Source organism: Prinia subflava, chromosome 1 (assembly GCF_021018805.1).
Source record: "Prinia subflava isolate CZ2003 ecotype Zambia chromosome 1, Cam_Psub_1.2, whole genome shotgun sequence".
Taxonomy (NCBI): Eukaryota; Metazoa; Chordata; class Aves; order Passeriformes; family Cisticolidae; genus Prinia; species Prinia subflava.
Window position 1 is genome coordinate 72,101,001 of NC_086247.1, and position 15,819 is coordinate 72,116,819.

Below are 15,819 nucleotides of genomic sequence, written 5' to 3' on the forward strand. Positions count from 1 at the left end.
GGAGCTGTGAGAGAGGGCTGAAGGCTCAAGGAGAGAGGCAGCCCTCAGGCTGTGGGACTCAGCAGAGCCAACAGCACGGGTCCTTGGCAGCTGTCTAAAGCAAATACACCACAGTGGTGCTGTACAGCCAGATGAATGCAGGGTCAAGCTGTGCTATAGGGAGGTGGAGGAGAGCTGTCACATTCTCAGCATGGAATCTGGCAGCTCTGTAAACCAGACTACGTGAAATGAGCTGATAAACTATTTCCTCATCCCCAAGCATCTCCCCCGCCCCGTTAGGATCTACCTCACACGACCTCCACCAGCTTTACACCACAGCCAGTCTTGCCCACCTGCCTGTCAGAATGAGAAACACCTTCTCAGCACGGGCAGCTGAGGGCAAAGCCTTTGTTCTCTGATGTTCCCAGTTTCAAGCTGCCTCCAATACACCTGCTTGAAATCTTCAGTCGATCCAGGTGTTGCCCTTCATTTGTCCCTCTGTTTCTGCCTGTAGCAAATACTGCTGCTGGTAACTTCTGCCATTCATTGCAATGGACAGCTACATGGACTGACTGCAATCTGCCAGGCTGGATTTTACAGCAGCAGTTCCCACCCTTGGAAAATCCACCCACCAACATCCTTCAGTGGCTTAGGCAGGTCTGTTGGATGGCTGCTGGCAGAGGAAAGAAAATCATGGACCCTGCTACTATTTCCATGCCCGTGCTTTACATTTACAGGTGTATGGGCACCTCAGGCTTGCAGAGAAGCTGTTGAATGACTGAAGGGCTGCACATCTCAGGAGGAGTCCCTGATGGGAACTGTATTGATTGGGGCAGAGACTACTGTTCCGCTGGTTCTGCTCTGAACTTCATTTGTGATCCTTTGTCCCTGCTTACACTAAAACCATATTAATTTCCAGCTTTTCTGTATGGTTTACAAATCTCGATTCAGAGGTTTGGCTGTCCTTTGCCCCGTCTCTAACATTGTTATTATTGTTTCTGTGTAGATCTTTTTTACGGGTCATTCACCAGGGAGCACGTGCATTCCAAACTGACATCTTACCACTACAGATATCTGAAAAAAATGGTGTGTTTTAAAGTCTTGCTTTTAATGCTGATTGCCTCCATAATAAAGAATGCTTCTGGGGAAAAAAAATTAAAATTCTTGCCTCTGAATTCCTTATTCAAGGATCTCACATTACAGAGAGGCAAATTAAGGACACACTCCATACCATTAGAAAACATCCATTGAATAAAGCTAAAATTGAATTTAAAATTATTTTCTTTTAGCGACTGTATTTTATGTGGCAGCATCACCCTTTGGTGAGGTCTCAGAATGGGCTGCCCATTGGAATTCTGAATGATGCCTCAGCTTAATCTTTAAACATCCAATGTTATCTGCCTAACAAACCAAATTAATCTGTGAGTTATGTAATTGCTGTTACAAGGGGGAAAAAAGGAGAAGAAAGAAGACTCAAGAGGAACACAAGTAGAGTTTATAAAGAACTCCAAGGTTACAGTACTCTTTATGGAATAAATGATCCATCCATGCAGCTTGGAACAGGGTAATTGCAAGGGACAGCATAGATAAAACATCAGAAAAACATGTCTATCCACTTTTAGATGCCTCTGCTCTATTAAAGCCATGAATAACCTTATAAAAACAAATTAATTTCCTTCTTATTCCCCTGTCTCTTTTTTGATACTGGTCATCCTCTTCTGTGGAACAGCCACTCCACAGACAAGCGGTCACTGAATGTGAGAAAGAGAATGGCAACTGGTCTTAGCTTTCCAAGGACATCTGGATTCACAGCTAGGTACAATCAGCTGCAGTCATCAAGCTCTACCTTCAGGCAGGAAACTATGGGTCCAAGGAATGTTACACCAGACTCTGCAAAGAGTTTGTATGGTCTCTTTGTTTGCATAATGTTCTGGTTTTGTAGCTTTTCCTTGTCTTTAGTCATAAATTCTGTATTTCTGTGTCCACAACCTCAATATTAATTTTTTTCATCCTGACTAACACAAAAAGCATAAAGTACCTAGAATGGGGGTGAAAATAGGTTTCTGCAGAAGCCTATTAAAAAAACTCTCTCCATCCAGAGGAAAATTCTTTTCTAGTGACCTACCAATTAGCTAGTGTTAATGTGTTTCATTCCAGTGGTATTGTTTTATCTTTGCAGTGAAATTGCTAAGCGATAGCACATGGAATGCGAGAGGGGAAAAACAGAACACTGAACAATGTGTCCAAGTTCCTACAGGTTAATGGTTATTCCTTTCTCAAGGATCACAGCACAGTTCAGCTTACATTAGAATTTTCCTAATTATGTGCAGATTTATAGCATCTCAGTTCTGCAGGTAAATTTATAAAAGCTTGAGGGAGGTGATGGACTGTTATATTTGCTCAAGTATTCTCACATTTCCTACTGCTGAGATGGATAATGCTGAAGCATATTTCTGCACTACATTATGGAAAAAAAGGCTTGAAAAATCTGTGGGTTTTGCCAAAACTGTTGATGAGCTACAGCATGACAAAAAATTAGAAAGCACTAAAATGTGACATGCTTTCATCCAGATTTCAGAATTTGCTTGGACCTGTGTCAGATCTTTCTCTGATAAAAGACCATGCAGGCAAAAATGAGACCCCCACCTCTTTCTAGGGGTGTTATAGGTGAGATGTGGAACCTTGTGACATTTTTAACTCAAAACTGTCTGTGTGACATAAAGGATTATGTTTTCTGAATAAATCTCTAGGTCAGAGTCTATGGTTTGATGCCTGCCTCTGTCACAAGTTTTGCATCTCTGAGCATTTACAAATTTAATGCTCAGGCTTCCTTCAGTGAGAGCCATTCAGCCCTGAGTCTTGATAAAACTGCCCCTTAATGTTGCCATGCCACTGTGCCCCCACCAATCAAAGGGGATTGTACCATCTCATGTTCATCCTGGCTACTGATGCTCAGACACCTGGTAGGTGGGATGTCAGGATGTGCCCAGGTGCTGCATGCCAACCAGGAGGACCAGATGAGGTTGGCCTGAACAGAGGGTGAGTGCATCCACTGGTGCCTTGATGTGGGCAACCAGCACCACCCGGCAAAGAGAAATTACAGAAAGAAAGTTCTGGGACCAGCTCATCCCACCTGTCAGACCTTATCTGGCAGCCCTCAGCAGCTGGAAGCCTCAGTTAACCAGCCAGAACAAGTGGGTTTCTGGCTGCTTAAAAGAGTTGAAGTGTTGTAAGGGCATCTGCCATACATGGGTAAATATCCTGCACTGCAGTGTTTGTTGCAAAATCAAAGTGTACCTTTAATCCATTCTTGTGAAGGAAGAGTTTCTTCTTTTGCCAGCTGCCTAAGGCTTCTCTGGAACAAAAACTACCCCTCACAACAGTTTGTAGACTGGGTTTATGATCCGGGTGAGATTCAGGCTTATAAATAATTTCAACCCTTTCAACTATAAAAGAGCAAAAGGTCATTTACCCATCTCACCTACTAGCACTGGTAAGAAAGAGCCACAAGTATTCCTGCCTATTACGTGGCATGTTTCCTTTTGACCTTTGTAAACATTTCCCATTTTTTATTTGTTTGTTTTTAATTCTCACCCTAGGACTTGTCATCATATTTACCACCAATATTCTGAACTCTGCTTCAGTCTTCCTGGAAATTCTTCTGAAATTATTTTGCAACTATATTTATTGTCTTTAAACAGGCTTTCAAACTTTAACACTTCCTCAGAGTTAGGTAAGATAAATGCCATTTCACATGCTTTTACAAAGATAAAAATTCTTGGCAATTATCTGTTTTATTTGTTGATCTGGCTGAAGCAGATAGCATGACAAAAATACTAAACAAGAACATTTTAACTTTAGTACTTGTAGTGTAGGTAGAAGCCTGACTGAGAAATAATATTTGTCTTTGTTTTTTAGTAATCTAGGTTTTGGTGAAGAAAAGGTCATTATAAGGTGATTAGGGGGCTATTGCTGAGGTTAATTTAAATTACTAACTGGTGAAAGTAGCTAATATTCTTGTAGAAATTTTATTTGTTGCAGAGAAGAAACCAGGGGTTTGTTATCATGCAGACAAAGCGGACTGAAGCTTACCATCTTGACACAGGGCTGTAATAACCAGAACCTCGAGGTGCAGTTGCCATTTCTGAGTCTGCTATTAGAGGGAAACTGTGATGCTTCACTGCTGGCAATTGCCCACCTTTTAATGATAGCTCTGAGTTCACTACATTGGGCCCATTTCATTAGACATAAACTCGTAAGGCCCCTGGCCTAGAGGTGCTTTCTTACTGCTGGTCAGCATGATTTTTGTCCTTATGAAACACTAATTTAACTTAGATTCCATGCCTAGCAGAGACTTGAGGTTCTTAGGAAAAGAATCCACCTGTGAGTGGGCATACTCGAAGTTGTGTACATCGCACTTTAGTTTTTATTAGCAGCCCTTTTGACCCTCATTGCAACCTCATAGAACAATGTTTTGGAGCAGGAATGGCAGACCAGTTTGCTAGCAAGGCAGTGGTACCCCTGCTAATGATCACTATTTGGCCCTTCAACCCTGGTATTACTTTCTTTAATGAGGATATCAAGAGGATATTAGACTGAATTTGTATTGACTGTCTGAGTAACCCTCTAGATGTTTTTCTTAGGAGATAATAATACATTATTTAAGCCGAAAGCTGACAGCAGCTACTGCTCAAATATTGAGGTAACTCACATTAACAACTCCCACACAGAAACCTGATTTGCTGTTTTGTGCTTATGTACCAGGTCTCGGTGTGTGAGCTCTCAAGCATCAGTAAGAAACATGATCAAAGGGAACAGGGAGAAAAAAATACCATTACACACACAAAACCCTGAACCTGTGATCTGACAGTGACTTCAGCAATCCTTGTTCTAGTCTCCGTTTGTCATGATGGATATGTGTGTGCTTGTGTACGTGGGCACAGGAGAGGGAGAGTATTGGAGCCCAGAAAGACAAGAATATACATGTTTTGTTCAGAACTGGCTACAAACAGCAGGTAGAAAGCCATAAGGCAGTTGTACAGTAGTTTGTCTTTTCAGCAGGGACTTTTCATCCACAGACACACACACACATCAGTTATGTAAAAAAACAACAGCCTTGAATCACAGCTGTTACTGGTGTTAGAAAATGTGCAGATGAAACAAATCAAATTCTGACCTGCTCAGCAGCACAAGTCTTTCTGCCAGCTAATATTTAAATGTTATTATCTGTAAATTTTCCAGGTTGGTGGATAACTGGCTGATGTTATCACAGAGTTCTTGCAAAAGGACAGGAGTGCAGCTCCTCTGAATATTAGGACACATTTTGATTACTCGGTTATTTACTTTGTGTTTATTAGCATTTAAAAATGGAGTGCAAATTTTTAATAGATATTGAACTCTAGATTAAGTGCATGTGCTGAAGAGATATGGTGGATGAACTTTCCTTTCCTCAAATTTCTATGTGTTTACTGAAGATTTAGGGGTTTGCTGCTTCCTGGTTTTGTTTCATCAAGCTCTACTACGAATTTTAATCATAAAGGCTGGGTAAGATTTTGAGATCTAATTCAAAGATTTGCCTGTCATAAATGATTGTTAACATAGAGGATTGTGCTCACTTACCTACTGTGCTTTTTCTCAGAAAAATGTTTACCTTAATCTGAAAAACCCACCAACATTCTGATAATGTTGTCTGTCTCTAAGTACACACATGAGCCTTCTGTAATCATGTTTTCATTGGGGAACTGAGATGTCTTGTCAGGTGGAGTCTGAAGCTACACAGTCACAGATGACCAGAGAGTACACAGGTATCAGATCTAAAATTCATAACCAGAAACCAGCTTTTGACTGGTAACAGATAGGATAGAGGCAACTGCAAAAGTGCCTGGAAACTTGTACTGGAACAGGGGTTGGAGGACTGCACAAACCTCGTGCTGTAGCACACAGGGTAACAGGTGGGTGGGCTTTTCAGTTATGGTGGAGAGGAGGATTTCTATGCAGAAAGTAATCCTGTTATGACTTGTACAGTTTCAGTTCCTGTGAGAAAAAATAAAAAAATGAAGAAATATTTGATTCCATAAAAAGTCTGTCCTATAAAAGGGCTATATCCAGATAAGGAAAATCAGAAGTACTGATGTAGATGCACTCATTTACTCCCAGGAAAGAGGCTTGACGATATGTCTGGTGTTATCTTGCATGATAGTATGTTCTTCTAATTATGGTATGTTAATTGCTGTAATCCAAGTAAGGAATTCGTATTCCAAAACCACTTCAACCAAGCCAAGCAGCTTACTTTCCTTTAGTTTCATTTTTTACATACATGCCAATGATGGGAATAGTAGAAGTTCCTCTTCAACCTGTGCCCTTCTGCAGCACAGGTTTATGTATGTTAAGAGCAACATTTTTACTACTAGAAAGTATCTTCCACTCTAATCTCTGCCTTAGGAGAAATCTTAACTCAGATTTCATGGAAAATCATAGCCAAAGATGGGCTTATCATGGGCATAGACAAGTAATTGACAAGGATTCAAAAAAATGACAAGGGATGTTCTTGAGAAGTTATGAATATTTCTAAGAAATCCGTGTTTGTGTCCAAATCATGATATTTGAAGACATTTCTATCCACCTGTGTGGTATGGGTTGATGGCAAGTTTTTTGTCTGTTTTAGTACCAGACACCTTTCAACATTTCATGGGATCAAGAAATTGCATAAACGCATTTACTGTAAGCATTAACTTGAAGAGCTCTGGGAGAGAAATACACTTGTACACTATAGCACCTGAATAATACCAGGAAAGAAGCTTCAAAGGGAATATAAAGCAGTAAAGAAGTTGATCTTTTCTTCTGAACAGACTCCAAATATATTACTGCAGATCTTGGTCTTCCCTTCCAGGCTGGGGCTGCTTCCTGGTACAAAAACCAGGCAAACAACAAATATGTCTTAGAAAACCACAGATGTGTGACCAAGATTTGAGTACACATTTTAAGTGTTCTGACTTTGAGAAAAGTATTAACTGAGCACAAAAAATACAAAATTCAGGTCTTGCTGACATTAAATACCTGAATGAGGCAAAAAATCCTTATTACCAAAGTTTGAAAAAAGACACTAAATCAACAACAAAAAAGGCAGTCAAATAATATAAATCTGAGTAATGAATACCAGAAAAGGAATATACTCCCTACCCTCCCTGAATTAGAATCCAATTTGATAAAAGATAATTCATCAAATTAAATTATTTAAAATATAAAAAAAATCACTGGAAAGGACAATATGTGATGGGATGTAAGATGGAAAAACAATCACCACTCATTATTTGAACTTCTTCTTTGTGTCCCAGATGATCAATAAATGATTATGTTACATTGCCTGTGGAGAACTAAATAAGTCAATGGACAGGCTGATAAATCTGACAAGCTGGGAAAAATTTGATAAGCTGTATGAATAGGTGTAAATCCAAACTGATCTGAGCACCAGTGGAAAGAGGCTGCAGTTTTAACTGGCTTAGATCCCTGCACCTGTGTTTCTATACTTGAGCCACTACAACAATGTTTCTTCTTAAATGTGAGTATCTTTGGCAGCTCTCATGAAAAGTTTTGCTAACGAAGCTGTTTTCAAAGAAATTAATGGAAAGCAAAAATGATTCCCTATAAAGATTTGTATAGGGTTCATTTACTCCCATTATTGCAATAAACAATGGCATTGTCATGATACCAAACCAAAATATTTACTATTGATAAAAATCTCCAAGCTCTATATCAATTATTTTATCTTGGATACATCCCTATTATTAAACAATTTTTCTATTGTACAGGTTATTTCATAGGGCCATGACAAAAGAAGGCACTTTTCAGCACAAGAATATAAAAGCAATTTCTTCTGCAGCTTTCATGACATCGAAATTTTATTTAAAAGTGGGACTTTAAATTTCCTATCTATTTGAAATTTTATATTTCTTTCACTTTCAGTCAATGTCTACTGCTGTAGCTAACAAAAGTGAGAGTTCATTCAAAACCATGGGTTTAGTAGATTAGGAAATATAGTTGCTGAATCTTGGAATATATTAGAGAATCACACAGAAACGCAAAATATGCTGAGATGGAAGGGATTCATAAGGATAATCAAAGTCCAAATCCTGGCCCTGTGCAGGACACTCCAGGTGTCACACCATGTCCCTGAGAGTGTTGTCCAAAAGCTTCTTCAACTCTGTCAGGCTCAGTGCTGTGACCACCTCCCTGGGGAGCCTGTTCCACTGTACAACTTTGGGGTGAAACACTTTTTCCTGATATCCAGCCTACACCTTCCCTGACACAACTTCAGACTATTTATTGGATCCCGTCCCTGGCCATCACAGAGCAGAGATCAGTGCCTGCCCCTCCTCTTTTCCTCATGAGGGAGTTGTAACTGCAGTGAGATCTCCCCTCAGCCTCCTCTTCTCCAGGCTGAACAAATGAATTGCCCTCAGCCATCCTTCACTCAGTTTCCCCTCAAAGCCCTTCACCATCTTTGTTGCCCTCCTTTGGATGCTCTCTAGTAGTTTAATATCTTTCTTATATTGTGATGAACAAAAGTAATTTATTATTGTTAATTACCTTCCATGATTTTTTCAAATCCAAATCTACTGTTGGATGAGGCTTGTGGATGAATACTTGGGAAAAAATAACAAAACCCAAGTGCAAATAACACCTTTCTTCTGCATTCTCAGCCTCTAGGACTGGATTATGAGAATGCTGAGTTACACTGAATCTTTTTCTGAAAATTACCATCTCTGCTCAGATGATAATTTCAGTTGAGGAATTGCTATAGTATCTTCAGTGTAAAACCAAATACAGACACACATACTTGGTATCACTACAGCAGTTTTCACATAACCCTAGAGTTCAGTTTTACAGTAAAAATTTTTAGCAGACCTCACTACTGGCATAAGATCTCTCCTTCAAACTGATAAATACTCAGGAAAGTAGAAGCTGTAATCAATTTCCCAGAAGCAGAAAAGGCAAGGGGAAATATATGTGAGAAAGTATCCAACCTGGATCCAAAAAGCCAACAGGAAACAAAAGGTTTATCAGTTCCCAGTACACCTCTCAGAGTGCTTTTACTTGTACAATGAAGTAGTCTAAGAGCATGCCATCTCTATGGTACACTTTCTTCTTTACTAAATGGGGGAAACTGGCTGTGGGTGTTCAGTCTGCGAGACCAGCCTAGAGCTAATCCAAAATCCACAAGTTTAGCACCAGCTCTACAGACCTGCTCCTCTTGCCTTATGCTTCCTGCCAACAAGAAGGATATTTGGTATTGTCAAAAATGCCACCTGTATGATGGTGCTCCCTGCTTATGAGGGCATTTCCACCCCCTCTGGTTGACCTGGTGCTGACAGTGTCACCAGTTAATTTCTTTCTCCATTCTGAGAAACAATCACAACTTTGCACAAATACCTGTTGCAATCAGACCTCTTTTTCCTGAGCTACTAGTTGGCTTGATTATCCAGAAACTTACAGAGTGGATGGCCTCACCCTTGGCAGTTCCCAAAAAGCCTCTGCGTTCCTTTGAGTTTACTGACAATTTTGCCAAGACTCCAGTCACATTCTTCTACATTTTTGTTTTCACTTTTGCCTACCCTTGCTTCTGCTGGGGCTGAAATTGCTGCCAAACCTCTCAGGTTTGCATTTTCCCCTCTTTGTACCATCCCAGTTAGAGAATGCCGTTGCATGGCAACACAATGCAAAATGCATTCATCTAGTGACACAGAACAATCTAGCTAAAGGCTATTTCAGCCACAAATGGGTTGATTTTTGTGGAGAAGAGCAGACAGAAAAAAAGGGAAAATGCCCACACATCCCACAGTCCTTCTTTATTTGGAAGAATGGCTTTTAAATGAAGTCAAGCAGTATCTTGTTTTATCATTCATTTATTTAGCAAAGAAAGGAATGAATTCAAATACCCCACACAATGAACACATATTATTCCCTGATATCAAGATGCAGATTTGCTTGTGAACAATTTTAAATGAATCTGTTTTTTTACTATTGAAGTCATCTTGTACTGTGCATGGATTTGTGCAGAAGCAATAAAGTTTGGGCTCAATTCTGTAAACACATAAAAATAAGTAACTTGTTATAGCTATACCATTGATCTTGTGGTTACTTACGTGATGAATAAAATAATACTCAAGAGCCTAGCTTATGCCAACCTAGGCATGGAAATGACACTGAAAATTAGAAGTATATCTCTCTAGGCTCACTGCAGTGTTGGTGGAGAGACACAAGTTACATCCTCATCAGGATATAACTCTGCCCATCTAGATATGTTTTCCTAGACGAGACATAGACGATGCTGGTGGCAGCTACAAATAAAATTGGCCAGATGCCTCAAGCAGAGCAAGATAAGCTTGGACCAAACTGTTTACAGAATTGATCTCATACAGCAAAGCCATTATGCATACAATCAACATTAGGAATGTGCTCATGTTGCGCCGATTTTATTAAAACTGGTCCCACATTTAAAGAAGTGAATATATTCATTCTATAATTATGAGGAAAAAAATACCGAAGCATTTAATCCTATTAACATTTTGCATACATCTGGGACGTCTTACATTCTTTTCTGGTTTAAACAGCCATATGATCTCATGCTCTGAGAAATTTCTTCACTAACATAAGTGCTTCAGTAGCTCTTGATTTGTACGTTGGCGTGGCATTTTCCCAGAGTCTGGTGTGGATCCCTGGTAGAGCTAACTAAATGCACAGTATCCTACATCCATGTGAGACTTTAATCAGTACTGCTTAATAGCCTGGAAAGCAAAGCCATTTAAGCCCCATCCTTTCTTCCACTCTCTTATGAAATTCCTAATCCTAGTAAAAAATCTCTTGATTAGTTTTAGCCAAACCACACTGCTTCAAAGTCAGGTGACTGCAAACGGCTGGAAAAGTTTCTACACAGAGTAACTTAAAAAGGCCATAAAAACCATCAGACTCAAATCAACATCCAAGATATATCTGCAAGCACAAGAGTCCATTTTCTAAGCAACCCAGGAACATATGCTATGATTCAGACATAAAAAATAAGCACAAGAAGTGTACTCAGGCATAGTGGTACTTTGAGCTGGTCAATGAGCGTATACGCTGTGCAGGGTGTGACTGGCACCTTGCTTCCTCCTCCCTCCATGCAGCAGAGCTACATGGAAACAGCTTTACTTAGACAATTTTCATTTATCTGCCAAACTGTTCGTGTTCAAAATAGAGAAGCATTTTTGAATTTATGCAATCAGTGTAAACATGGTTAGTAATATTATCTAATGGCATCAGAGGTAATATAATTATTTATCCAAAATAGATTACTTTATCCACGAGAAAGAATGAAGGATATTCAAGCATAGCATTTGATGAGCAAGGGATTTGATTTTCCCTTTCAAAGAATACAACAATGCTTTCATAACCAAATTTTATCCTTGAGAAAATTTGAGAGCTCTATTGGCTTAAACAAGGTTTGAGAGAAAGAAAAATAAGAGCTTTCAAGAAGAAAAGGACATCATTTCACAGGGGACTTGGCAGTGCTAGGTTAATTGTTGGACTTGATCTTAGACATCCCCCAACCTAAACAATTGTATGAAATCTACCTTTTCAGCTTTGTAGCCTATTTTAGAAAAATGCTAAATAAAGTAAGTTGAAAATTAATAGAACTGCATTTTGCTTTGCTCAAAAAAAAAAAAAAAAAAAAGCTGGACTAAACTACCTGGGCAGCTACATAGAATTCAGGAGGTGAAAATACTGATAAAGGCAGTGCATGTAGGGTTCTTCAAAATTACCTAGGACATAAATATCTAAAGGCTTTAAAACCTGTCGTCTCACAACCCAGCTTGACAAGGAGATCTTGCCATCAAATTTTCCTCATTTAAGTGCTGTGAAATTTCCATGTTAACCCTGCTGCCTCAGACAGAGTTTTGAATATATTTCTACCTGTGATATAGAACAATTACATTTAGGAAGCTAAATGACAAAGAAAAATAATTAAAACAAACATTTTCCTGACATGTTGGCATGGGAGCTCCGCAAAGGTCTAAAAGTATTTCAGGAACACCCAAATTACTCCTTTAGGAGAGAAAGTGTGAGCAGACTGAGCATCTGCTAAATGGACTTCTACCTATGATCATGCAGATTTAACCTAGGGTATTATTACCTCATATATAACATGTATCTAACATATGTATTTACTCATGAAAATAATGAAAAATAGATCACTATAAAGCTAGGTGCGCCTCAAGCTACTGAAGAGTTAGGAAAAAAAGGTAATTTCAATAATTTTAATTAAAAAAGTTAAAATAAAAGTACATAGTTCAAATATTTTAAAGATATTGGTCTCAAAACTAATAGTCTAAATATAAAATCCAGAAGTTGGACTAATGTGCTCTTAGTGCAGGGGCAGAATGGAACAATGTTGCTCATATGTGTGTATGTACATGTGCTGCTTTTTCTTGGAAGTAGCAACAATATAGATTTTACTTTATTTTATTTAAATATAAAATTTATCTTTTGGCATGAATACAATAATTCAAATACCATACTGGTTATGATTTGGAGAGCTTTTCTCCCCTCTATTTCTTGCAAAGAAAATTTTGTCTTACCTGGGGCATTCAGCTAATTTATTCCTGGAAAATCAAATCTAATATACAGTGAAAAGTCACGAATTATAGAGACCCAGCATCATTATATTTCTGGAGATGAGCTGGTGTGAAGGTGAGGTGTTTTCATTTGACTGAGTTAGTAACAGGGAGAACTATTCAGCTGGAAAAAAATAGGCAGCTGATCTTAATTACTTTCATAGATGGTAAATGTGTGTTCATTTTCCTGCATAGCATTTTAAAGACCACTTTGAATTTTTTCATTTTTCTGTAGAACAGATTGGAAGCATAGTGCTACATTCAGACCTATCCCCATTCAAAAATGTAGCTCACTGCCATGAGTAGATACAGTATTTACCATTGCTATGGAAGTGTTTATTGGTACTTTTTGATTTTTTTCAAACATAGTTCTGAATCGTTATAATCTGTACATGTTTTTCGCTATTTGTCTATCATACCATAACCTAATTAGCAAGGCCTCTAAAGAGAATGGAAACATTTCCACTCTGCTTCTCCTTGCATACCTCCCTAGTATTCTAGTGCTACAGTCTTTGCTTTTAGCAAGAAAATGAAAGCCTAGGTCTTTAATCCTTAATATTCACTTTTAATTTCTTCTCACAAGCTTCTGAGAATAGCAAATGCTTCCTTGCCACTATATACTCTGTAAAATCTGACTCAAGTCCCTGCAATTTTCTTTTTAGTTATACATGTGGAATTTCAGATACAAAAATAAAAATGTCATGAATGTGGGTGAAAACAGACAGGACAAAGAAAAATGGTATAAAACTTTGCATTTTTTCATCTACCACTACAAAAGGAATTAAAACCGATAACTTAGAACTCAAATAGTATTTTAAATATTTACATCAATGAAGTCCAACAAGGTCATCACTTGAAACACCATAAGAATGTTTCTATAGGGCTGACTGATGCAGATCAGACATGGTAGCAAGATGAGACAGCCCTTTGCAATATATCTATATTCTCTGAGCCAGCTTTGTTTGTCGGACACATGCATAAAAAATAAAAGCTGGAAAGAAAATAGCAGACCTATGATTATGCCTACACACCCCCAAGAGCCAGAGCCAGTACACAGTTCACGGTGCACTTGTACTGTTCTGTGGCCAGCCTGGTGGCGAGTGCCACAGCCACCAGGGACAAGTGTGTCCCACGGGCCCGCACCAGGGACAGGAAGCTGTGGAACACCACAGCAAACCCACGTGCTGCAGCAAGGCTGGTTTATTAAAGACACAGAGAAAAACCTCCCAGTGTGCTTCTCCCATCTGCCCTCCTCCCTAGGACACCCTGTGGGACATGCCCTTCCACACCCTTGCAAAAATTAAACTGAGCAAGGTGAAGGCTTTATGTGACTGGGCTTGGCTTGTAACTGGAAACCACTGACCCTGGAAGTGTCCTGGTTAATTACAAGATTGTATCCCTCGGTACAGCCTTAGTACTTCTCTGCACTCTGAGCAGCTGAACTGCAGTCAGAGTGATTTACAGCCTAGGAAGATCAGCCTACAGAGCCCAGAGCTGCTGCAGAGGATCGCTAAACCACCACATTTCTTCTTGTCACCCCCAGCACCTCGTGAGCTCTTTTTGGCAGTGTGAGCTTCAGGAGGCTGCAGAGAGGGCTGACAGCAAAGCTCCCTTTTTAAACCCCAAGGAAATAAAAGACAACGCCTAAAAAGAAAATTAGATTTGTACTCCTGGCACAGGTGTAAGGGGTAACATTATTTCTTTTTAAAACTCTGGAATGACTTAGTCACTTGTTAGAGAAATGAGTGGAAATTTATGAAACTGCGTGAAGCGATGCAATCCTCGTGAGTGGTCCAGCAACACTGAGGGGCTGCAGCTGCCCCTGACACTGAAGGCCAACCTTGCATTCTGCAAAGAAAACATCATGTCACAAACAGGCAGTTTGGGCTTTTGGCATCAATGGGACATTGATGGCTTGGATCGTGCTTGAAATGTCTCTGAACTTCATCTCTGAAGCCTCAATCACATGAGCACTCGAGTAGCACAGGCCTTGGGGACTGGGGAGTTACAGGAGGCCAGAAAATACACAAGCCCATTAGTACTCATCATAATTATTGAAATCTGTAAAATAGGTATTAGAATAAGTCTTTGCGGTAAGATGTGGATTGAAGTATTTGTTTCTCTCCTCTAGAATCAGGTTGTTTTTGTTAAATGCCTGGGAGGAAAAAGAAAAAAAAAAGAAATCAGAAAATGAAAGGGACATAGGAAAAGTAACCACTAAGTGCCCTTTCATCAGGGCAGTTTTTGTGGCAAATATCTGTGTATAGTAAGCCAGTCCAAAATGTATTGGGAAATACCTGTACATTTACAGAAACTTGCATTTGCAAGAAGTATCTTCTTAGGTAATAACTTTTCTACAGAAAGCAATCCCACTTAATAAAGCCAGGCATTTTCCCCTCAATATTACAAAACTAATTTTATGACTCTATGAATATTTTTAATCCTATATCTGCAGCTCTTCCTATTAGGAGTCACTTACTATCTTTTTACTGAATAAGTATTATTTTCTCTTTACTCCTTAATTCCTGTCTTAATTCCCTGATTTTCAAGTGGTAGAAATATCTGAAGGCCTTAAGAGCATAAATCCTGTTTTTTAAAAAAGTAATATGGATATTTAGAATGCGAATTTTCAAAGGATTGCGGTTTGGGATTTTTTGCTTCTGTAGCTGTCTAGAGAGATGATGTGGAATTTGAAAAAGCTTTAAATTGGGTTTATATTTCACTGCTGACCAGAAGATCCAGACTTTTCTTGGCTGTTTTTAATGATTTTCATTAAAATATCTTTAATTAGGAAGAAAAATGCAGAAATTAAGAACTGGATTATCCACGTAGGATTTAAGAAAAATCCTCCTTTTCAAAACAGCTTTGCAGCTGCATGAATAAATTTTGTAATCTGAAGGTACTGAACTAGGTATTTTCAGAATGCACATCCTTCCTTAATTCAGTGATCTGAAAAGCAGAGTTATTTTAAAAGGTCACGAAAAGAAAACAGCAATTTGGGAATAATGATGAAATAGTATGGATATCATTATAGACTCTCAGTACATCTTTTCATGCTTTTTCACAGAGTAGTTTGGCTACAAATACTACCTGAGAGTCCAGCCCAGAATATATTCACCAGATACATCTTCCATATAGAGACATAGCGCAGGAAGATGAACAGTGTCCTTGACACTACATCATCAGAGCC

General features: G+C 39.0%; 1 protein-coding gene across 6 annotated transcripts in view; it reads right to left on the reverse strand.

The window, feature by feature from the left end:
• Positions 1-9,865: 9,865 nt before the first annotated feature.
• The window catches only part of SEMA5A (semaphorin 5A), a 320,792-nt gene continuing 314,838 nt past the window's right edge, over positions 9,866-15,819 (reverse strand). For all 6 annotated transcript variants that reach the window (XM_063399787.1, XM_063399779.1, XM_063399792.1 and 3 more), the window contains one exon: positions 9,866-14,784. In XM_063399787.1, coding sequence (XP_063255857.1) covers positions 14,665-14,784 — 120 coding nt within the window. In that variant the 3' untranslated portion in view covers positions 9,866-14,664. The remainder of the gene's footprint in view (positions 14,785-15,819) is intronic.